Here is a 22,023-nt window from a genome sequence, read left to right as displayed (position 1 = left end):
GCTGGAGGTGCAAAGCTGGAGACAAGCTGGCACCCAGCTGGTCCTGCATCATGAGCAGCAGGGGCAGGGAGGGGATTCTGCCCCTCTGCTGTACACTGCTGAGACCACCTCTGCAGTGCTGGGGCAGCTCTGGAGTGCTCAGCACAGGCAGGGAGCTGCTGGAGCAGGGCCAGAGGAGGCCACAGCAGTGCTGGAAGGGCTCTGCTGGAGGCCAGGCTGGGAGAGTTGGGGGTGTGCAGCCTGGAGAAGAGAAGGCTCCAGGAGACCTTATGGTGGCCTTGCAGAACTCAAAGAGCCTGGTCAGACAGGAGAGACCTTTTAGGCAAACAAGTGTCTCCTCTTCACGTGGAACCTCCTGGGTTGCAGTTTGTGCCCATTGCCCCTTGTGCTGTCCCTGGGCACCACTGCCAGGAGCCTGGCCCCAGCCTCTTGCCCCCAGCCTTCAGCTCTTGCTGAGCATTGCTCAGCTGCCCTCTGGGGCTGCTCTTGTGCAGGCTCTCAGCCCCAGAAGATGTTAGGGGTTGTAAGGGGCCCTCACAGGATGTTAGGGGTTGGAAGGGACCCTCACAGGCTCACAAGATCTTAGGGGTTGGAAGGGACTCAAAGAGCTTATCGAGTCCAACCCTCCTGCCAGAGCAGGACCATCCAGTCTAGCTCAGTGTCCTCAGAGCAGAGCAGCTGCAGCCCTCTGAGCATCTCTGTGGTTGAATGCTGTGTCCTGCAGAGCAGCAGCAAAGCTTTTCTGTCCCTGCTCTTTCGGTAGGTTGCTAATTTTGCCTTCCAAAGCACAGAACTGCCGAAGGGTTTTGCCGGATGCCTTGTGGAAGGGTTGGAGCGTGGAGCAGAGGGCGAGCCGTGCAGGGGTTGGTGCTGAGCGTGTGGCTGCTGCATTTCTCTGCTCTGGCTTGGCTGCAGGTCCCGCTCCCGCCCCTGCCAGCGCTCCTACAGCCGCAGCAGCGAGAGGTCTGCACACAGGAGGACTCGGAGCGGCTCCCGCGAGAGGCGCAAGGGCAAGGAGAAGGGCAAAGGCAAGGAGAAGGAGGCCCACGGCCTGAAGCATGGGTAAGTGAAGCACACACAGCCTGCTCTGCCCTCTGCCCAGCACTGCTCAGGCCACCCCTGGAGTGCTGGGTCCAGTTCTGGGCTCCTCCATTGCAGAGAGATGTTGAGGTGCTGGAAGGTGCCCAGAGCAGGACAGCAGGGCTGGGGAGGGGCCTGGAGCACAGCCTGTGAGGAGAGGCTGAGGGAACTGGGGGGGTGCAGTCTGCAGCAGAGGAGGCTCAGGGCAGAGCTCTTTGCTGGCTGCAGCTGCCTGAAGGGAGGCTGTAGCCAGGTGGGGTTGGGCTCTGCTCCCAGGCCCCCAGGGACAGAAGAAGGGGGACACAGCCTCAAGCTGTGCCAGGGCAGGTTGAGGCTGGATGCTGTTAGGAAGTTGTTGTCAGAGAGAGTGATTGGCACTGGAATGGGCTGCCCGGGGGGGGTGGTGGAGTCTCTGTGGCTGGTGGGGTTGCAGCCAAGCCTGGCTGGGGCACTGGCGGTGCTCCCAAAGCAGGGACTGTGCTTTCTCCTCGCCCTTCTCGCAGAGGCTCCTGGAGGTGCCCCTCAGGGTCCCCCTGGGCAGTGTGTCCAGTTGCCATGGGGCTGTGCTGGGGTGATTTGCTCTTCCCCGTTCCAGCCTGCAGGGGTTGGGGTTTGAACTTGGTGCTGACTTCTTTCCGCATTCCGAGCCCCCGGCGGTGGGGGCAGGAGAGCAGTTTTGTCCCCCAGTGAGTCCTCCACACTTGGCTGTGCCCTGCCACCCCCCTGTGCTGCAAGGTTAGCCCTTGGCTGCTGGGCTCCATGGTCTGAGAGGCCTTTTCCAGGCGACACTGTTGTGTTTGCTGAGCTCCTCTCTGCCCGGAGGACCTTCTCCAGTGGTGTTTACCCAAAGCCTTTGCAGTGCCCAGCCCTGGCAGTGCCCCATCTGGTTTTACCCACAGTGCTGGGCTCAGAAATGCCTGTTGATGAGCTTGGCAGAAGACATCAGAAGCGAACTGGGACTATTGGAGCTCTCTGGGTCTGACAGCAGTCAGACACTCCTGCAGCTTGTCACATTTCTGTGGCTTCCCCCCCCCCCCCCTTACCTCTTTCCCAGCTCTGCAGTAGGAACTCATTTATGGTAATTGTCTCCCATTTGCATATAGGTTATAGAGTTCCGTGGTGCAAAGCACACTCAGAACTGCTTTCAAGTGCCTGCTCAGATCAAAGCAGGGCTGTGTGATAGCTGTTGTCTGACACCAAGCTGTGTGGTGTTGTTTTCATTAAACATTTATCACACTTCCAACGTGACAGCAGGCAGCTCTGTGCGTGGCTAACATGTTGTCATGCAAAATTTATTGAGGGAAGACAAGGTGCTGTAAAGGGATCCTTGTTGCCTTTCACCAGTGGCGAAGGGTAAATGTTTGATTGGGAAGGAAAAGTACCTCCAGCACGGAGTGGTTGGGCTTTGACACAGGAGGGCTGAGAAATGCTTGGCTTTAAAGGAGCAAACAGAGCTTTAGGAGTGTTTGTTCTGAGCAGCTTTGCCCTTGGCAGGTTGTCTGAACAACTTCATCATCAGTAGGTTGGACTGGATGATCTTGGAGGTCTCTTCCAACCTGGTTGATTCTATGATTCTGTGATCTTGAGTCTGCTTGGTTGTAGCAAAGGTTTTACACTGGCTCTGTCCTGATGGAAAGGGGTAGAGTTTGGAAATCAAGGGATGGCTTGGAAGGAAAAGTACCCAGGGCAGAGCCTTATCCCCCATGGGATGAGCAGTGGCACTGGAGGCAGTGCCCTGCTCCAGAGGAGCAGGCTCTGTGGCCATGTGTCCACCTGGGGCCATGTGTCCACCTGTGGCCATGTGTCCACCTGTGGCCATGTGTCCACCTGGGGCCATGTGTCCACCTGGGGCCATGTGTCCACCTGGGGCCATGTGTCCACCTGTGGCCATGTGTCCACCTGAAACTCAGAAATTAGGAGGAAAACATTGCAGAACTTCTTTAAAATCTGGTTAAAACTAGAGAATGCATTTTGAATGCTGAACCCAAACTACTTCAGTCCCCTGCTGGAGAACAGTTTGGAGTATTTGCAGTAGAGTTTGCTTTGTTCTTGTCTCAGAGGGGGGAAAAATCTTTCCTTAATCCAAGTGGTTTTGTTTCCATGTCTGGACTAAATGATGAGGGCTTCATAATGGCTACAGTCATGCTGCTGAGAGGTTGTTAAAGTATAGTTTTAAGAGCCTTGATAGTCCTAATTAGCTGCAGTAATTAATTGTGGTAGCTTCTTGAGGAATAGCAGATAATGAGCTTCTAAAAGTTGATGAGAAGTTGAGGCTCTCTCTCTGACCTGGGCTATCTTTGCCAGACATTTGGTTTAGCTTCCTCTGGAGTGGGCTCTAAAGGAGTTTTGTTTGTATTGTCCTGCCAAGGGAACCTCCTGAGTTCCACTTTGTGCTCACTGCCCCTTGTGCTGTCCCTGGGCACCACTGAGCAGAGCCTGGCCCCAGCCTCTTGCCCCTCACAGCTCCTTTAGCTGTTGCTGAGCATTGCTCAGCTGCCCTCTGGGGCTGCTCTTGTGCAGGCTCTCAGCCCCAGGGCTCTCAGCCTCTGCTGCTCCCAGAGCTGCTCCAGGCCCCTCAGCAGCTTTGCAGCCTCCCCTGGACTCTCTCCAGCAGTTCCCTGAGCTACTTGGACTGGGGAGCCCAGAGCTGGAGCCAGACTCCAGACGTAGCCTCACCATGGCCTGTCCTGTTTCTTCTCTGAAGAAAGAAGTCATCTGGCACTCCTGCTGGGTCTTTCTCAGCCTTTTTTTCAGTGGTCCAGGACAGGGGCTGGCAGGCACAAATTTGGACACCAAAGTCCCATCTAAACGTGAGTAGGAATGTCCCCAAGGGTGAGGGACCCCTGGAGCAGGCTGCCCAGAGAGATGGTGAAGTCTCCTTCCCTGGAGAGACTCCAAACCCGCCTGAGGGTGTTCTGTGTGCCCATATCTAGGCGAACTTGTCTTGGCAAGTGCATCAGAGTGGCTGATCTCCCCTCCAGCCTCCTCCATTCTGTGGGTCTCTGCTCTTTGAGGCTCGTTGGATGCAGATGGATGTAGTAAGGTGCCCTTTCAGAATTGTTTCTGTCTGATTTGAGTAGTTTGGGCTGCAGATGCTCAAGGGCAGGTTGATGAGAGGATGCAGGGGACAGCTGCTGGCTCACGTGAGGCTACTTTGAAGGACAGTGGAGAAAGGAGTAGATTTGCTCTGCTGGCAAAGAATCTTCAGGTGTTGGAAGCCTGAAGGAAGCCACTGAAAGGCCAAATGAGAACAATTTCCTCTGCAGCAAGTCAGCCAGAGGGCAGTGGGAAGCAGAGCAGGGAGGACAAAGTTGTCCACATGCCCAAAGCAGCTCCAGGGTCACTTGCCTTTGACCCAAATTTGTCACCATTGTCATCTGAGCTGCCTTGGCCTTGCTTTTCTCTTTGTTTGCTAAAAAAACCCTTTGTAAGACTGCAAAAGAGTGGCCCTTGAGTTAATGTGCTGTGACACTGAGACAGCAACAGATGGTTTGCCTCTTCTCCTTTTGCTGCCAGGCAGCTGTGAGAAGGCAGTGCGGGGAGAAGTTGTGTGTGAGCTGTGCAGCACAACCCCGAGAAGCCTCAGGGTGCACCAGGGGACCCTTAGCTTGGAGAGGAGGAAGAGTTTCCTTGCTGCAGGAGTGGTCAGGGATTGGCACAGGCTGCCCAGGAAGGTGGTGGAGTCCCCAGCCCTGGAGGTGTTCCAGGAATGTGTGGCCATGGCACCTGTGGAGATGGTTGAGTGGCCATGGTGGTGTTGGGTTCCTGGTTGGATTTCATAGATTCAGTCAAGGGCTGGATCCACAAGGATCATCCAGCTCCAACCCCCCCGTCACAGGGACACCTCACACATGATCAGGCTGTCCAGAGCCTCATCCAGCCTGGCCTTAAACACCTCCAGGGTTGAGGCTGCCACCACCTCTCTGGGCAACCCTTTCCAGGCTCTCACCACCCTCATGCTGAAGAACATTGATGATCTCAGAGGGCTTTGTCCAGCCAAACCAATTCTAAGTTTCTGTGGTTCTAAGGAATGTGTGGGCATGGCACCTGGGGACATGGTTTAATGGCCATGGGGGTCTCAGAGGTCTCTTCAAACTGAAACAGTTCTGTGATTCTACACCCTTTAAGCTTCTCCTGTTCTGCAGGATGGCAGCAAACCAACTCATGTGTTGGGCTGCAGCAAGAGCAGTGTGGGCACAAGGCAAGGGAGGGGATTCTGCCCCTTGGCTCTGCTCTTCTCAGACCCCACCTGCAGTCCTGGGTGCAATTCTGGAGCCCCCAGCACAAGCAGGACATGGAAGTGTTGGAGCCAGTCCAGAGGAGGCCACCAAGATGCTGAGAGGGCTGCAGCAGCTCTGCTGTGAGCACAGGCTGAGAGAGTTGGGGCTGTGCAGCCTGGAGAGGAGAAGGCTTCCAGGAGAGCTTGGAGTGGCCTTGCAGGATCTGCAGGGGGCTGCAGGAGGGCTGGGGAGGGACTGTTGAGAAGGTCTGATAAGGAGAGGAGGAGGAATGGGTTTGGAGTGGCAGAGGGGAGAGTGGAAGTGGATGTTAGGAAGTGAGGGTGGGGAGAGACTGGCACAGGTTGAGGGTGGTGAGAGACTGGAACTGATTTCCCAGGGAGGTTGTGTGGCACAGGTGTGCTCCACAGCTTCCCTGGAGGTGTTCAAGGCCAGGTTGATTGAGGTCTTGAGCAACCTGTTCTAGTGGGAGGTGTCCCTGCTTATGACAGGGGGGTTGGAACTGGCTGATCATTGAGGTCCCTTCCAACCTAACCCATTCCATGATTCCAGGTCTAGCAAATGAATCTGTTTTCCCCTTGGAACAACCACTTCATTTTTGTTCTCTTGTGCTGAGCCCTCCTCCACCCCTCCCTCCTCCCCACTCCCTATTTTTGTGTCCAATTGGTGAAGTTCAGTCTGTCAGAGCTGCTTGTTCAATTAGCTTCCCTCCTAAATTCATCTTCTGTGAGGGAATTAGAGTTGGGGTTGGGGTTTTTCTTTTCCCCCCTCTTCCTTCTTTCTTTTCTCCATCGCTACAGAAATAGGTTTTGGGATGCATCTGAAGGCAAATATCTTCAAAGCCACAGCTTCTTTTTAAGCTGTTTAAAGTGTTCCAAACTCTCTGCTCCTTCAAACTGCCAGCCACCACGATTGTCCTCTCAGAACTGAGTCATTTGCATTAGCCTGGCTCTCTATGTTGTGGTGGTTTTGTTGTTGTTGTTGCTTGCCACGGGATAATTCCTTCAATTCAAATCGTTCCTCCTGGAAGTTTGTTTTGTCTCCCCACGCTTGCTCCAAATGGAACTGCCTGCTTGGCTTTGGGTTCGGGTGGTGCTTTGGGGTTGGTTTTTTTGCCCTCCTCCCCCCCCCCAACCCAAGACCCCTTGCAGTTGGCGAGCAGCTGGGTGCTGTTTGCATGGCCTCTCCTAATCCTTGCGTCGGGAATCCGGACGGAACGATACGGAGCTGTGCAAATCCACTTAGTGGGAGCTGTAATCTCTTTACCGGGTTTAAGGAGCTGGAGTGGCATTCAGACACCCTGCAGATACTGAGCTGCAGAGATACAGTAATCACCTAAGCGTGGGCCCAGGCTCTTGCTGTCATGCAGCGAAGGCTTGAGGAGGCTCCAGGAAGAATTGAGGTGGAAAAAAAAGCAGAACGAGCACAGCAAACTGATTGCCCAGAGCGGAACAGGAGAGGCGAGCGACAGACACAGCCACGGGGGCAGGGGACTGCCAAGTCAAAGGCAGCTCTCTGGTGCAGGTGTGGAGCGCTCTCTGGTGCAGGTGTGGAGCTCTCTCTGGTGCAGGTGTGGAGCTCTCTCTGGTGCAGGTGTGGAGCTCTCTCTGGTGCAGGTGTGGAGCTCTCTCTGGTGCAGGTGTGGAGCTCTCTCCGGTGCAAGTGTGGAAATCTCTCTCCAGTGCAAGTGTGGAACTCTCTCTCCAGTGCAAGTGTGGAACTCTCTCTCCAGTGCAAGTGTGGAACTCTCTCCAGTGCAAGTGTGGAACTCTCTCTCCAGTGCAAGTGTGGAACTCTCTCTCCAGTGCAAGTGTGGAACTCTCTCCAGTGCAAGTGTGGAACTCTCTCTCCAGTGCAAGTGTGGAAATCTCTCTCCAGTGCAAGTGTGGAACTCTCTCCGGTGCAAGTGTGGAAGTCTCTCCGGTGCAAGTGTGGAAATCTCTCTCCAGTGCAAGTGTGGAACTCTCTCCAGTGCAAGTGTGGAACTCTCTCTCCAGTGCAAGTGTGGAAATCTCTCTCCAGTGCAAGTGTGGAACTCTCTCCAGTGCAAGTGTGGAAATCTCTCCAGTGCAAGTGTGGAACTCTCTCTCCAGTGCAAGTGTGGAACTCTCTCTCCAGTGCAAGTGTGGAACTCTCTCTCCAGTGCAAGTGTGGAACTCTCTCTCCAGTGCAAGTGTGGAACTCTCTCTCCAGTGCAAGTGTGGAACTCTCTCTCCAGTGCAAGTGTGGAACTCTCTCTCCAGTGCAAGTGTGGAAATCTCTCTCCAGTGCAAGTGTGGAACTCTCTCCAGTGCAAGTGTGGAACTCTCTCTCCGGTGCAAGTGTGGAAATCTCTCTCCAGTGCAAGTGTGGAACTCTCTCCAGTGCAAGTGTGGAACTCTCTCTCCAGTGCAAGTGTGGAAATCTCTCTCCAGTGCAAGTGTGGAACTCTCTCTCCAGTGCAAGTGTGGAACTCTCTCCAGTGCAAGTGTGGAACTCTCTCTCCAGTGCAAGTGTGGAACTCTCTCCGGTGCAAGTGTGGAACTCTCTCTCCGGTGCAAGTGTGGAAATCTCTCTCCAGTGCAAGTGTGGAACTCTCTCTCCAGTGCAAGTGTGGAACTCTCTCTCCAGTGCAAGTGTGGAACTCTCTCTCCGGTGCAAGTGTGGAAATCTCTCTCCGGTGCAAGTGTGGAACTCTCTCCAGTGCAAGTGTGGAACTCTCTCTCCAGTGCAAGTGTGGAACTCTCTCTCCAGTGCAAGTGTGGAAATCTCTCTCCAGTGCAAGTGTGGAAATCTCTCTCCAGTGCAAGTGTGGAACTCTCTCCAGTGCAAGTGTGGAACTCTCTCTCCGGTGCAAGTGTGGAAATCTCTCTCCAGTGCAAGTGTGGAACTCTCTCCGGTGCAAGTGTGGAACTCTCTCCAGTGCAAGTGTGGAACTCTCTCTCCAGTGCAAGTGTGGAACTCTCTCTCCAGTGCAAGTGTGGAACTCTCTCTCCAGTGCAAGTGTGGAACTCTCTCCAGTGCAAGTGTGGAACTCTCTCTCCGGTGCAAGTGTGGAAATCTCTCTCCGGTGCAAGTGTGGAACTCTCTCCGGTGCAAGTGTGGAACTCTCTCCAGTGCAAGTGTGGAACTCTCTCTCCAGTGCAAGTGTGGAACTCTCTCTCCAGTGCAAGTGTGGAAATCTCTCTCCAGTGCAAGTGTGGAACTCTCTCCGGTGCAAGTGTGGAACTCTCTCTCCAGTGCAAGTGTGGAACTCTCTCCAGTGCAAGTGTGGAACTCTCTCTCCGGTGCAAGTGTGGAACTCTCTCCAGTGCAAGTGTGGAACTCTCTCCAGTGCAAGTGTGGAACTCTCTCTCCAGTGCAAGTGTGGAACTCTCTCCAGTGCAAGTGTGGAACTCTCTCTCCGGTGCAAGTGTGGAACTCTCTCCGATGCAAGTGTGGAACTCTCTCCAGTGCAAGTGTGGAACTCTCTCTCCAGTGCAAGTGTGGAACTCTCTCCAGTGCAAGTGTGGAAATCTCTCTCCAGTGCAAGTGTGGAAATCTCTCTCCAGTGCAAGTGTGGAACTCTCTCCGGTGCAAGTGTGGAACTCTCTCCGGTGCAAGTGTGGAACTCTCTCTCCAGTGCAAGTGTGGAACTCTCTCTCCGGTGCAAGTGTGGAACTCTCTCTCCAGTGCAAGTGTGGAAATCTCTCTCCAGTGCAAGTGTGGAACTCTCTCTGGTGCAAGTGTGGAAATCTCTCTGGTGCAAGTGTGGAAATCTCTCCGGTGCAAGTGTGGAACTCTCTCCGGTGCAAGTGTGGAACTCTCTCCAGTGCAAGTGTGGAACTCTCTCTCCAGTGCAAGTGTGGAACTCTCTCCAGTGCAAGTGTGGAACTCTCTCTCCGGTGCAAGTGTGGAACTCTCTCTCCAGTGCAAGTGTGGAAATCTCTCTCCAGTGCAAGTGTGGAACTCTCTCTGGTGCAAGTGTGGAAATCTCTCTGGTGCAAGTGTGGAAATCTCTCCGGTGCAAGTGTGGAACTCTCTCCGGTGCAAGTGTGGAACTCTCTCCAGTGCAAGTGTGGAACTCTCTCTCCAGTGCAAGTGTGGAACTCTCTCCAGTGCAAGTGTGGAACTCTCTCTCCGGTGCAAGTGTGGAACTCTCTCCAGTGCAAGTGTGGAACTCTCTCCAGTGCAAGTGTGGAACTCTCTCTCCAGTGCAAGTGTGGAACTCTCTCCAGTGCAAGTGTGGAACTCTCTCTCCGGTGCAAGTGTGGAACTCTCTCCAGTGCAAGTGTGGAACTCTCTCCAGTGCAAGTGTGGAACTCTCTCTCCAGTGCAAGTGTGGAACTCTCTCCAGTGCAAGTGTGGAACTCTCTCTCCGGTGCAAGTGTGGAACTCTCTCCGATGCAAGTGTGGAACTCTCTCCAGTGCAAGTGTGGAACTCTCTCTCCAGTGCAAGTGTGGAACTCTCTCCAGTGCAAGTGTGGAAATCTCTCTCCAGTGCAAGTGTGGAAATCTCTCTCCAGTGCAAGTGTGGAACTCTCTCCGGTGCAAGTGTGGAACTCTCTCTCCAGTGCAAGTGTGGAACTCTCTCTCCAGTGCAAGTGTGGAACTCTCTCCGGTGCAAGTGTGGAACTCTCTCTCCAGTGCAAGTGTGGAACTCTCTCTCCGGTGCAAGTGTGGAACTCTCTCTCCAGTGCAAGTGTGGAAATCTCTCTCCAGTGCAAGTGTGGAACTCTCTCCGGTGCAAGTGTGGAACTCTCTCTCCGGTGCAAGTGTGGAAATCTCTCTCCGGTGCAAGTGTGGAACTCTCTCCAGTGCAAGTGTGGAACTCTCTCTCCAGTGCAAGTGTGGAAATCTCTCTCCAGTGCAAGTGTGGAACTCTCTCTCCAGTGCAAGTGTGGAACTCTCTCCAGTGCAAGTGTGGAACTCTCTCTCCAGTGCAAGTGTGGAACTCTCTCCGGTGCAAGTGTGGAACTCTCTCTCCGGTGCAAGTGTGGAAATCTCTCTCCAGTGCAAGTGTGGAACTCTCTCTCCAGTGCAAGTGTGGAACTCTCTCTCCAGTGCAAGTGTGGAACTCTCTCTCCAGTGCAAGTGTGGAACTCTCTCTCCGGTGCAAGTGTGGAAATCTCTCCGGTGCAAGTGTGGAACTCTCTCCGGTGCAAGTGTGGAACTCTCTCCAGTGCAAGTGTGGAACTCTCTCTCCAGTGCAAGTGTGGAACTCTCTCCAGTGCAAGTGTGGAACTCTCTCTCCGGTGCAAGTGTGGAACTCTCTCTCCGGTGCAAGTGTGGAAATCTCTCTCCAGTGCAAGTGTGGAACTCTCTCTGGTGCAAGTGTGGAAATCTCTCTGGTGCAAGTGTGGAAATCTCTCCGGTGCAAGTGTGGAACTCTCTCCGGTGCAAGTGTGGAACTCTCTCCAGTGCAAGTGTGGAACTCTCTCTCCAGTGCAAGTGTGGAACTCTCTCCAGTGCAAGTGTGGAACTCTCTCTCCGGTGCAAGTGTGGAACTCTCTCCAGTGCAAGTGTGGAACTCTCTCCAGTGCAAGTGTGGAACTCTCTCTCCAGTGCAAGTGTGGAACTCTCTCCAGTGCAAGTGTGGAACTCTCTCTCCAGTGCAAGTGTGGAACTCTCTCCAGTGCAAGTGTGGAACTCTCTCCAGTGCAAGTGTGGAACTCTCTCTCCAGTGCAAGTGTGGAACTCTCTCCAGTGCAAGTGTGGAACTCTCTCTCCGGTGCAAGTGTGGAACTCTCTCCGATGCAAGTGTGGAACTCTCTCCAGTGCAAGTGTGGAACTCTCTCTCCAGTGCAAGTGTGGAACTCTCTCCAGTGCAAGTGTGGAAATCTCTCTCCAGTGCAAGTGTGGAAATCTCTCTCCAGTGCAAGTGTGGAACTCTCTCCGGTGCAAGTGTGGAACTCTCTCTCCAGTGCAAGTGTGGAACTCTCTCTCCAGTGCAAGTGTGGAACTCTCTCCGGTGCAAGTGTGGAACTCTCTCTCCAGTGCAAGTGTGGAACTCTCTCTCCGGTGCAAGTGTGGAACTCTCTCTCCAGTGCAAGTGTGGAACTCTCTCTCCAGTGCAAGTGTGGAACTCTCTCTGGTGCAAGTGTGGAAATCTCTCTGGTGCAAGTGTGGAAATCTCTCCGGTGCAAGTGTGGAACTCTCTCCGGTGCAAGTGTGGAACTCTCTCCAGTGCAAGTGTGGAACTCTCTCTCCAGTGCAAGTGTGGAACTCTCTCCAGTGCAAGTGTGGAACTCTCTCTCCGGTGCAAGTGTGGAACTCTCTCTCCAGTGCAAGTGTGGAAATCTCTCTCCAGTGCAAGTGTGGAACTCTCTCTGGTGCAAGTGTGGAAATCTCTCTGGTGCAAGTGTGGAAATCTCTCCGGTGCAAGTGTGGAACTCTCTCCGGTGCAAGTGTGGAACTCTCTCCAGTGCAAGTGTGGAACTCTCTCTCCAGTGCAAGTGTGGAACTCTCTCCAGTGCAAGTGTGGAACTCTCTCTCCAGTGCAAGTGTGGAACTCTCTCCAGTGCAAGTGTGGAACTCTCTCCAGTGCAAGTGTGGATCTCTCTCTCCAGTGCAAGTGTGGAACTCTCTCCAGTGCAAGTGTGGAACTCTCTCTCCGGTGCAAGTGTGGAACTCTCTCCAGTGCAAGTGTGGAACTCTCTCCAGTGCAAGTGTGGAACTCTCTCTCCAGTGCAAGTGTGGAACTCTCTCCAGTGCAAGTGTGGAACTCTCTCTCCGGTGCAAGTGTGGAACTCTCTCCGATGCAAGTGTGGAACTCTCTCCAGTGCAAGTGTGGAACTCTCTCTCCAGTGCAAGTGTGGAACTCTCTCCAGTGCAAGTGTGGAAATCTCTCTGCAGTGCAAGTGTGGAAATCTCTCTCCAGTGCAAGTGTGGAACTCTCTCCGGTGCAAGTGTGGAACTCTCTCTCCAGTGCAAGTGTGGAACTCTCTCTCCAGTGCAAGTGTGGAACTCTCTCCGGTGCAAGTGTGGAACTCTCTCTCCAGTGCAAGTGTGGAACTCTCTCTCCGGTGCATGTGTGGAACTCTCTCTCCAGTGCAAGTGTGGAAATCTCTCTCCAGTGCAAGTGTGGAACTCTCTCTGGTGCAAGTGTGGAAATCTCTCTGGTGCAAGTGTGGAAATCTCTCCGGTGCAAGTGTGGAACTCTCTCCGGTGCAAGTGTGGAACTCTCTCCGGTGCAAGTGTGGAACTCTCTCTCCGGTGCAAGTGTGGAACTCTCTCCGATGCAAGTGTGGAGCTCTCTCCAGTGCAAGTGTGGAACTCTCTCTCCAGTGCAAGTGTGGAACTCTCTCTCCAGTGCAAGTGTGGAAATCTCTCTCCAGTGCAAGTGTGGAACTCTCTCCGGTGCAAGTGTGGAAATCTCTCTCCAGTGCAAGTGTGGAACTCTCTCCGGTGCAAGTGTGGAAATCTCTCTGGTGCAAGTGTGGAAGTCTCTCTGGTGCAAGTGTGGAAGTCTCTCTGGTGCAAGTGTGGAGGTCTCTCTGGTGCAAGTGTGGAAGTCTCTCTCCAGTGGAAATGAGGAAGTCTCTCTGGTGCAAGTGTGGAAGTCTCTCTCCAGTGGAAATGAGGAAGTCTCTCTGGTGCAAGTGTGGAAGTCTCTCTCCGGTGGAAATGTGAATTATCTTGTGCAAATATTGAATTGTCTCATGAAAAGATGAAAAACTCATGAAAATGGGAATGATCCTGTGAAAATGTGGAGTTTGTTCTGAAAATGTGGAGCTCTCTGCCATGAAAATGTGGAACTCTCTCTCTCTGGTGGAAATGTGGACATCTCTTGTTTTAAACAGTGATATGGTCCTGATCAGAGGCTGGAGCAGAGAAGGCTCCAGGCAGAGCTCAGAGCAGCCTTCCAGTGCCTGCAGGGGCTACAAGCAGGCTGCAGAGGGACTGTGCCCAAAGCCTGCAGGGACAGGACAAGGGGAAATGGTTTGAAATGAGAGCAAAGCAGATTGAGATTGGCTGTGAGGAACAAGTTCTGCACCAGGAGGGTGCTGGAACACTACAACAGGCTTCCCAGGGAGGTGATTGAGGCCCCATGCCTGGAGCTCTTCAAGGTGGGGCTGGAGAAGGCTGTGAGCAAGCTGCTCTGGTGGAGGATGTCCCTGCTGAGTGCAGGGCTTGGGCTGGGAGACCTTTGGAGGTCCCTTCCAGCCCATTCTATGACTCCATGCCATGGAACATCTACATTTTGAAGGCCACAAGGAGCCAACCCAGCGAGCCCAGGCCCCCCCTTGGCATTGTTAATGACCCCTGGTGCCCAGTGCTGCTCGGCAGTGCACCTGACAGCTGCTCAGAGCAGCACTCACCTCTGCTCCGTCCCAACCCAGACCATTCTGGGATTCTGTTCTATGAAACTCATAAACCCATGAAGCTCTCTCCTGGAAACACGAAGCTCTCTCTGTTTCACCTTGGCTTTTGGGCTGAAGAATGTGTTCTTTGGCATGGAGATTGCTGTAGTATGGGGGGTTAGTGGTGATCTGGCAGTGCTGGGCTGACAGTTGGACTTGATGATCTTAAAGGTCTCTTCCAACCACAATGATTCTGTGAGTGTATGAAGCTTGTGCCAGAGAAATGTGAAACTGCCTTGGCTTAGTCTGTGGCCCTCAAATGGCTGTGTCCTGGGACTGTTAGGTCATCCTGGTCTTTAGCTGAGCTCTGGAGGGGAATCATTTGTGGATGTGAGAAACAAACACCTGGGGGTTGATCTCTTCTGCCTTGAGTCAGGTGAAAGAATGAGAAGAAATGGCCTGAAATTGTGCTAGGGGAGGGTTAAGTTGGAGAGGAGGAAAAAGTTCTTTGCTGCAAGAGTGCTCAGGGACTGGCACAGGCTGCCCAGGGAGGTGTTGGAGTCTTCATCCCTGGAGGCATTCCAGAACCCTGTGGCCACGGCACTTGGGGCCATGGGTTAGTGGCCATGGAAGTGTCGGGTTGAAGGTTGGGTTTGATGGTCTTAGAGATCTCTTCCAACTAAAACAATTCAGCATCACAATGGCTGTATCCCATTTCATAGAACCAAGCAGGCTGGCAGAGAGCTCCAAGCTCACCCAGCCCAGCCCAGCACCCAGCCCTGCCCAACCAACCAGACCATGGCACTAAGTGCCCCAGCCAGGCTTGGCTGCAACGCCTCCAGGCACAGAGACTCCACCACCTCCCTGGGCAGCCCATTCCAGTGCCAATCACTCTCTCTGTCCTCTCAGATCATGGCAACCCTACTGGTACCTTAATGAAGTGTTTCTGGAGCAAAACCCTGGGAATCATCTCCCCTTGGGGCATCCATCTGAGCATTTTTAGCAGTGCTCAAAGCAGCTTTTTGAAAGCTCCATGAGAGACAAGCCTGGCAAATGCACGGGGGGAATCTGGGGCTAGAAATGGGAAGCACCCAGAGAAAGGATGTCAGATGTGCTGCTGATCCTCCAGGATTCTGCTTCCAGCTGCTGAAGGTCTTGTAAAACAAGGCCCATTTAATGGTGAATTATGCTGGGAGTGATTTTCTTTCTGCAGGGCTGCAATCGAAGAAGCAAGCTCAGGCCATTCTCTGCAAATGGATTAAGGAATTGATCAGGAAGGGCTGACTTTGCTGCTGGGATCAGACTCTTTTGAGGCAGCTTAATGGGATCAGGCTGTGTCAAAGGGAGAGAAGGTTTTATTCCCATTGATTCCTGTCAGGTGGGCACTGCTCGGTGCTTTGATAAAAACTAAATGGATTTATAGGTCTGTGATTAGCAGAGTGTGGTGGGGAAGGCTTGCTCTGGAACAATATTTATCCTAGGGATCCATCCAGGGCTCAGGAGGAATCTGAGCACCTGGCTGTGGTTCTTCATGGGAAGAACACTTGGGATTGAGCTGAGAGACAGACACCTGCTGAGCTGTCAGCTGCACACAGAGGGTCAGGGATGGAAGGAGTTCGGTTTTGTACGAACTCAGATGTGAAAGCAAAGAGCTTTACCTTCTGAACCTGTCAGATGGTGTCTCATGGTGTTTGGTGGTGTTTGATTGTGTGCAGTGTTTAATGGTGTTTGGAATAGTGTTTAATAGTGTTGGGTAGTGTTTAATTGTGTTTAGAGTCATGTTTAATAGTGATTACTGTTTAACGGTGTTTGGAATAGTGGTTAGTGTTCAGTGGTGTTTGGAACAGTGTTTAATGGTGTTTGGAATAGTGTTTAATAGTGATTAGTGTTCAGTGGTGTTTGGTGTTTAATGGTGTTTGGAGTAGTGTTTAATGGTGTCTGGAGTAGTGTTTAATGGTGTTTGGAGTAGTGTTTAATGGTGTCTGGAGTAGTGTTTAATGGTGTTTGGAGTAGTGTTTAATGGTGTTTGGTGTTTAATGGTATTTGGAGTACTGTTTAATGGTGTTTGGAGTAGTGTTTAATGGTGTTTGGTGTTTAATGGTGTTTGGAGTAGTGTTTAATGGTGTCTGGAGTAGTGTTTAATGGTGTTTGGTGTTTAATGGTGTCTGGAGTAGTGTTTAATGGTGTTTGGAGTAGTGTTTAATGGTGTTTGGAGTAGTGTTTAATGGTGTTTGGAGTAGTGTTTAATGGTGTTTGGTGTTTAATGGTGTTTGGAGTAGTGTTTAATGGTGTTTGGAGTAGTGTTTAATGGTGTCTGGAGTAGTGTTTAATGGTGTTTGGTGTTTAATGGTATTTGGAGTAGTGTTTAATGATATTTGCAGTAGTGTTTAATGGTGCTTGATGTTTAATGGTGTCTGGAACAGTGTTTAATAGTGATTGGTGTCCAGTGGTGTTTGGAACAGTGTTTAATAGTGATTAGTGTTCAGTGGTGTTTGGAACAGTGTTTAATGGTGTTTGGTGTTTAATGGTGTTTGGAGCAGTGTTCAGTAGTGTTTAAAGCAGTGATAAAAAGTGTTTAATGGACTTGTACTCTTCATTTAATAATTTGCTAGGAATTCAGGTGTGAAAGCAAAGGTCTTTATTTCCTGAACCCATTAAATAGTGTTTAATAGAGGTGAAAATAGTGTTGAGTAGTGTTTTATACTGCTCAAAACAGTGTCAGCAGTGCTTAACAATGTTGATGGTGTGCCCAGTGCTTCAAGGAATTAATTTCTGGAGGAATTCAAATGTGAAAGCAAAGATCTTTATTTCCTGAGCCCATTAATAGTGATTAATGTAGTGTTAAGCTTATAGCATTCAAAATAGTGTTAATAGTGCTTAATAGTGTTCAAAATAGTATTGGTGTCCAATAGCATTGGTGTCTTAATAGTGTCCAATTCCTCCAAGAAATAATTTCTAAGGAATTCAGATATGAAAGTAAAGATCTTTATTTTCTGACCCTGTTAAATAATGCTTAATAGTATTTAAATTAGGCTTATGTAGTGCTTGATGGTGTTTTAAATGGTGTTAGTAGTGCTTAATAGTGTTTTAAATGGTGTTCATAGTGATTAATAGTGTTTAAAATTATAGTAATAGTGTGTAATAGTGTCCAATTCTTGGAAGAAATAGCTTTTGTTAGGAATTCAGATGTGAAAGTACAGATCTTTATTTCCTGATCTTGTTAAATAGTGCTTATATAGTGCTTAATGGTGTTTAGAGTGGTGTTAATTAGTGTTTCGTGGGGGTTAAAATGGGGTTAAATAGTGTTTAATAGGGTTTAAATTAGTAATAAACATTTGCTACAGCATTAAATGTTTACTATAATAGCAACTAGTGCTAAATTCTTCCATTAATTCATTTGGGGGGGGGTTAGATGTGAAAGTGAAAATCTTTATTTCCTGACCTTGTTGAACAGTGCTTAGGGTGTGCCAAATAGGCTGTAGTGGGGTTTACAATAGGCTGTAGTGAGTAGGCTGTATTGGGGTTTGCAGTGGGCTGTAGTGGGGTTTACAGTAGGCTGTAGTGGGGTTTACAGTAGGCTGTAGTGAGGTTTACAATAGGCTGTAGTGGGGTTTACAATAGGCTGTAGTGAGTAGGCTGTATTGGGGTTTGCAATGGGCTGTAATGGGGTTTACAGTAGGCTGTGTTGGGGTTTACAATAGGCTGTAGTGGGGTTTACAGTAGGCTGTATTGGGGTTTACAGTGGGCTGTAGTAGGGTTTACAATAGTCTGTATTGGGGTTTACAATGGGCTGTAATGGGGTTTACAGTGGGCTGTAGTGGGGTTTACAGTAGGCTGTAGTGGGGTTTGCAATAGGCTGTAGTGGGGTTTACAATGGGCTGTATTGGGGTTTACAGTAGGCTGTATTGGGGTTTACAATAGGCTGTATTGGGGTTTACAATAGGCTGTATTGGGGTTTACAATAGGCTGTATTGGGGTTTACAGTAGGCTGTAGTGGGGTTTACAATAGGCTGTATTGGGGTTTACAATAGGCTGTATTGGGGTTTACAGTAGGCTGTATTGGGGTTTACAATAGGCTGTAGTGGGGTTTACAGTAGGCTGTATTGGGGTTTACAATAGGCTGTATTGGGGTTTACAGTGGGCTGTAGTGGGGGTTACAATAGTCTGTAGTGGGGTTTACAATGGGCTGTAATGGGGTTTACAGTAGGCTTTATTAGGGTTTACAATAGGCTTAAATGGTGATTAAAATGATATGAATGTTTCATATTATATTGGCCAATGGTAAATTCTGTGCTGATTTAATTTTGTTTGAGGATTTCAGATGTGAAAGTAAAAAAATAATCAGTTTTGTTTCCTGGCCTGTGAATTACTGTTTGCAATAGTGTCTGATAGTCATTGGTAGTGATAAATGGTACTTGACAGTGCTCAATTCTGCAAGGAATGAAATACTTATTTCAGTCATTCCAATGGGAAAATGAACTTCTTCTTTCCTGACCCTGTTAAGTAGTCTTTAAGTCTTTTAAGATGTTTGACAAGGTTTAAAATAGCATTTAGTGGCGATTAAATGGAGTGTTAAATAGTGCTTAATAGGTGTTAATAGTGTTTAATAGGGTTAAATAAAGATGAATAGGGTTACAGAGGGATTAATAGTGCTTAATAGGTGTTAATAGTGCTTAATAGGTGTTAATAAGGTTAAATAGGGATTAATAGACTTACATAAGGATTAATAGACTTACATAAGGATTAATAGAGTTTACATAAGGATTAATAGAGTTACTTAGGGATAAATAGTGTTTAATAGGTGTAAATAGGGTTAAATAGGGATTAATAGTGTTAAATAGGGATTAATAATGTTCAATTCTTCAATGAATTAAAGTTTTTAGGAATTCAGATGTGAAAGCAAAGACTTTTATTTGCTGACCCTGTTCAGTAGTGTTTAGTAGCATATGAAATAGTGATTAATATAGTGATTAATATATAGTGATCAATATGGAGTTAAATAGTGCTTACCAGTGCTTAATAGTGTTAACAGCACTTAATAGTCTTCAGTTCTTCAAGGAATTAACTTCTTTAGGAATTCAGATGTGAAAGCAAGACCTTTATTTGCTGACCCTGTTCAGTAGTGTTTAGTAGCATATAAAATAGTGATTAATATAGTGGTTAATACAGTGATTGATATATATAGTGATCAATATAGAGTTAAATAGTGCTTTCCAGTGCTTAAATAGTGTTAATAGCACTTAGTAGTCTTCAGTTCTGAATTCCTAAAGAAGTTAATTCCTTGAAGATGTGAAAGCAAAGACCTTTATTTGCTGACCCTGTTCAGTAGTGTTTAGTGGCATATAAAATAGTGATTAATACAGTGATTGATACATAGTGATCAATATAGAGTTAAACAGTGTTTTCCAGTGCTTATATAGTGTTAATAGCACTTATTAGTGTTCAGTTCTTCAAGGAATTAACTTCTTTAGGAATTCAGATGTGAAAGCAAAGACCTCTGTTTGCTGACCCTGTTCAGTAGTGTTTAGAAGCATATAAAATAGTGATTAATATAGTGGTTAATACAGTGATTGATATGTAGTGATCAATATAGAGTTAAATAGTGCTTTCCAGCGCTTAAATAGTGTTAACAGCACTTAATAGTCTTAATTTCTTCACGGAATTAACTTCTTTAGGAATTCAGATGTGAAAGCAAAGATCTTTACTTGCTGACCCTGTTCTGTAGTGTCTAATAGCATTCAAAATAGCATTGAATAGTGCTTAATATAGAGTTAAACAGTGCTGCCCAGCAGTTAAATAGTGTTAATAGCACTTAATAGTGTTCAGTTCTTTTAGGAATTGATCTTTTAGGAGTGCAGATGTGACAGCAAAGAGCTTTTATTTCCTACCAGCAATTAATTTCTGGCAGGTCCTCTGCAAAGGGGCAGAATTGGAGCAGAGAACAGCTCTCAGCGCTGCTCTGCAGCTGAGGCAACCCAGAGCTACTCACCACATCCCTCAGCACAAACACCTCCAGACAGTGCCAGCTCCAACCCAGTGCCATGCCCAGGGACACCAACTGTGTCCTGATTGTGGCCTTCCAGGATCTGAAGGGTGCTCTAGGAGGGCTGGGGAGGGACTGTTGACAAGGTCTGGTAATGGCAGGAGGAGGATGAGGAGGAATGGGTTTAAACTGGCAGAAGGGAGATGGAAACTGGGTGTTAGGTAGGAGTGAGGATGGTGAGACACTGGCACAGGTTGAGGGTGGTGAGAGACTGGCACAGGTTTCCCAGGGAGGTTGTGGAGCACAGAAGCACGTTGGGTGCTTCTGTGCTCCACAACCTCCCTGGAGGTGTTCAAGATCAGGTTGATTGAGGCCTTGAGCAACCTGTTCTAGTGGGAGGTGTCCCTGCCTATGGCAAGGGGGTTGGAACTGGCTGAGCTTTGAGCTCCCTTCCAACCTAAACCATTCTGTGATTCCATAAAATGAGATCCCATCTAACAGCAGCCTCAGCAAAAATGCCTTCAGCTCACCAGCAGCCCAAGGCTCCTGCAGACCTCTAGGGTTATAGGTGCTCCTGAGGGTCTTTTCCAGCCTGTATGTGGTCTTGGTGCTCCTGAGGGTCTTTTCCAGCCTGTATGTTTCTGTGGTTCTGTGACCCCTCCAGCAAGGCTGCTCCTGGCAGCTCTTGCTCAGCCAGCAGGGTTTGGGCTTCATTCTGCGGCTTCCAGGCTCTCTGCTGCTGCCTGCTTTGCTTCCCCAAGCACCTCAGCACACCTGGCAGCCAAACAGCCAGCCCAGAGCCCGGGCTGGGGGGGAGGCAAGAGCACACTGCCAACCTGCTTTCTGAAGAGCAGAAATCAGACTGCAAACTTTGAATCCTTTCAAGTGCCAGGCCCATCCGAACAGCAGATGCTCTGGCAGTGTTACCAGATTAGGGTTCAGGGTGAGGCTGAAGGAAGCTTTTCAAAGTGCTACCATGGTTTGAGGCCAGCATTGCATCTAGGCATAGCTCTGCCAACGTCCACAGGTCTGCTTTGTTATAGTCATAGAATGGGTTAGGTTGGAAGGGAGCTCAAAACTCAGCCAGTTCCAATGCCACTGCCATAAGCAGAGACACCTCCCACTACAACAGGTTGCTCAAGGCCTCATCCAATCTGGCCCTGAACCTCCAGGGAGGTTGTGGAGTCTCTTCCCACCCTCACTTCTTCTTCACATCCACTTTCAATCTCCTCTCTGCCACTCCAAATCCATTCCTCCTCCTCCTCTCATTCCCAGACCTTCTCAATAGTCCCTCCCCAGCCCTCCTGGAGCCCCCTGCAGATCCTGCAAGGCCACTCCAAGCTCTCCTGGAAGCCTTCTCCTCTCCAGGCTGCACAGCCCCAACTCTCTCAGCCTGTGCTCAGAGCAGAGCTGCTGCAGCCCTCTCAGCATCTTGGTGGCCTCCTCTAGGCTGGCTCCAACACTTCCATGTCCTGCTTGTGCTGGGGGCTCCAGAAGTGCCCCCAGGAGTGCAGGTGGGGTGTGAGGAGAGCAGAGCCAAGGGGCAGAATCCCCTCCCTTGCCCTGTGCCCACACTGCTCTTGCTGCAGCCCAGGGCATGGTTGGTGTCCCTGGGCATGACAGGGGGTTGGAGGTGGATGATGTTTGAGGTCTCTTCCAACCCAACCTGTTCCATTGCTCCAGCATGGCAGCTTCTAGCCCATCTCACTCCTGCCAGGGGAATCAGGAGCCCTGAGCTGTGTGATGCTGACTGCCCAATCTGCTCACTCCAGCACTGCTTTCTGCATGGAGGCTCTAAAGCAAATTCATTGGGCAGCCCCACGCTCGCCGCCTCCTGCTCTGCCTTTAATCCAGGGCTGTGTTTATGTAATGCAATAGAAATGTTGCTAACATGATTAGACTTCTCTATCTTATTAGCTCAAATACTGAGCACAATAAAATGGAAAACTGCTTAAATGTTATGTTTAAGTGCTTGAGATAAGAGTTCTTGTAAATGAAATGTGATTACATTTCCAGAATAGATCTTTTCCCTCTCTCCCACTACTTTGTTTAGCTGTGGAATTGTGTGGGGATTGCTGGGCCAGAAAGTTGGAGCTTCAGTTTTGATTGTTAGAGGTGGCTGTGTGAAAATGGAGCTGCCTGGGTCAGACAGTTTGAGCTTTGGGGCTTTATTTTCAGGGACAGCTGTCTGAAAATGGGGATGGCTGGGTCAGAGAGTTCGAGGTTTAGTTTTTAGGGGCAGCTGTGTGGCAATGGAGGCTGCTGGGTCAGAAAGGTTGGTGTTTAGTTTTAGGGATAGCTGTGTAAAAGTGGGGATAGTTGGGTCAAAAAGTTTGGCTCTGCATTTTAGGGGTAGCTGTGTGAAAATGGGGATTGCTGGGTCAAAGAGTTTGAGGTTTAGTTTTTAGGGGCAGCTGTGTGAAAATGGGGTTGCTGGGTCAGAAGAGTTGATTCTGTATTT

The 22,023-nt window shown here is 49.8% G+C and overlaps 1 protein-coding gene across 1 annotated transcript in view; it reads left to right on the top strand.

Moving 5' to 3' along the window:
• The window catches only part of RSRC1 (arginine and serine rich coiled-coil 1), a 145,225-nt gene that overhangs the window by 28,051 nt on the left and 95,151 nt on the right, over positions 1-22,023 (top strand). Inside the window, exon 5 of the mRNA XM_064165769.1 lies at positions 916-1,062. Coding sequence (XP_064021839.1) covers positions 916-1,062 — 147 coding nt within the window. The remainder of the gene's footprint in view (positions 1-915; positions 1,063-22,023) is intronic.

Source organism: Pogoniulus pusillus, chromosome 26 (genome assembly GCF_015220805.1).
Source record: "Pogoniulus pusillus isolate bPogPus1 chromosome 26, bPogPus1.pri, whole genome shotgun sequence".
Lineage (NCBI taxonomy): Eukaryota > Metazoa > Chordata > Aves > Piciformes > Lybiidae > Pogoniulus > Pogoniulus pusillus.
Note: the sequence above shows the minus strand (reverse complement) of the source record. Positions and strands in the feature narration are given on the sequence as shown.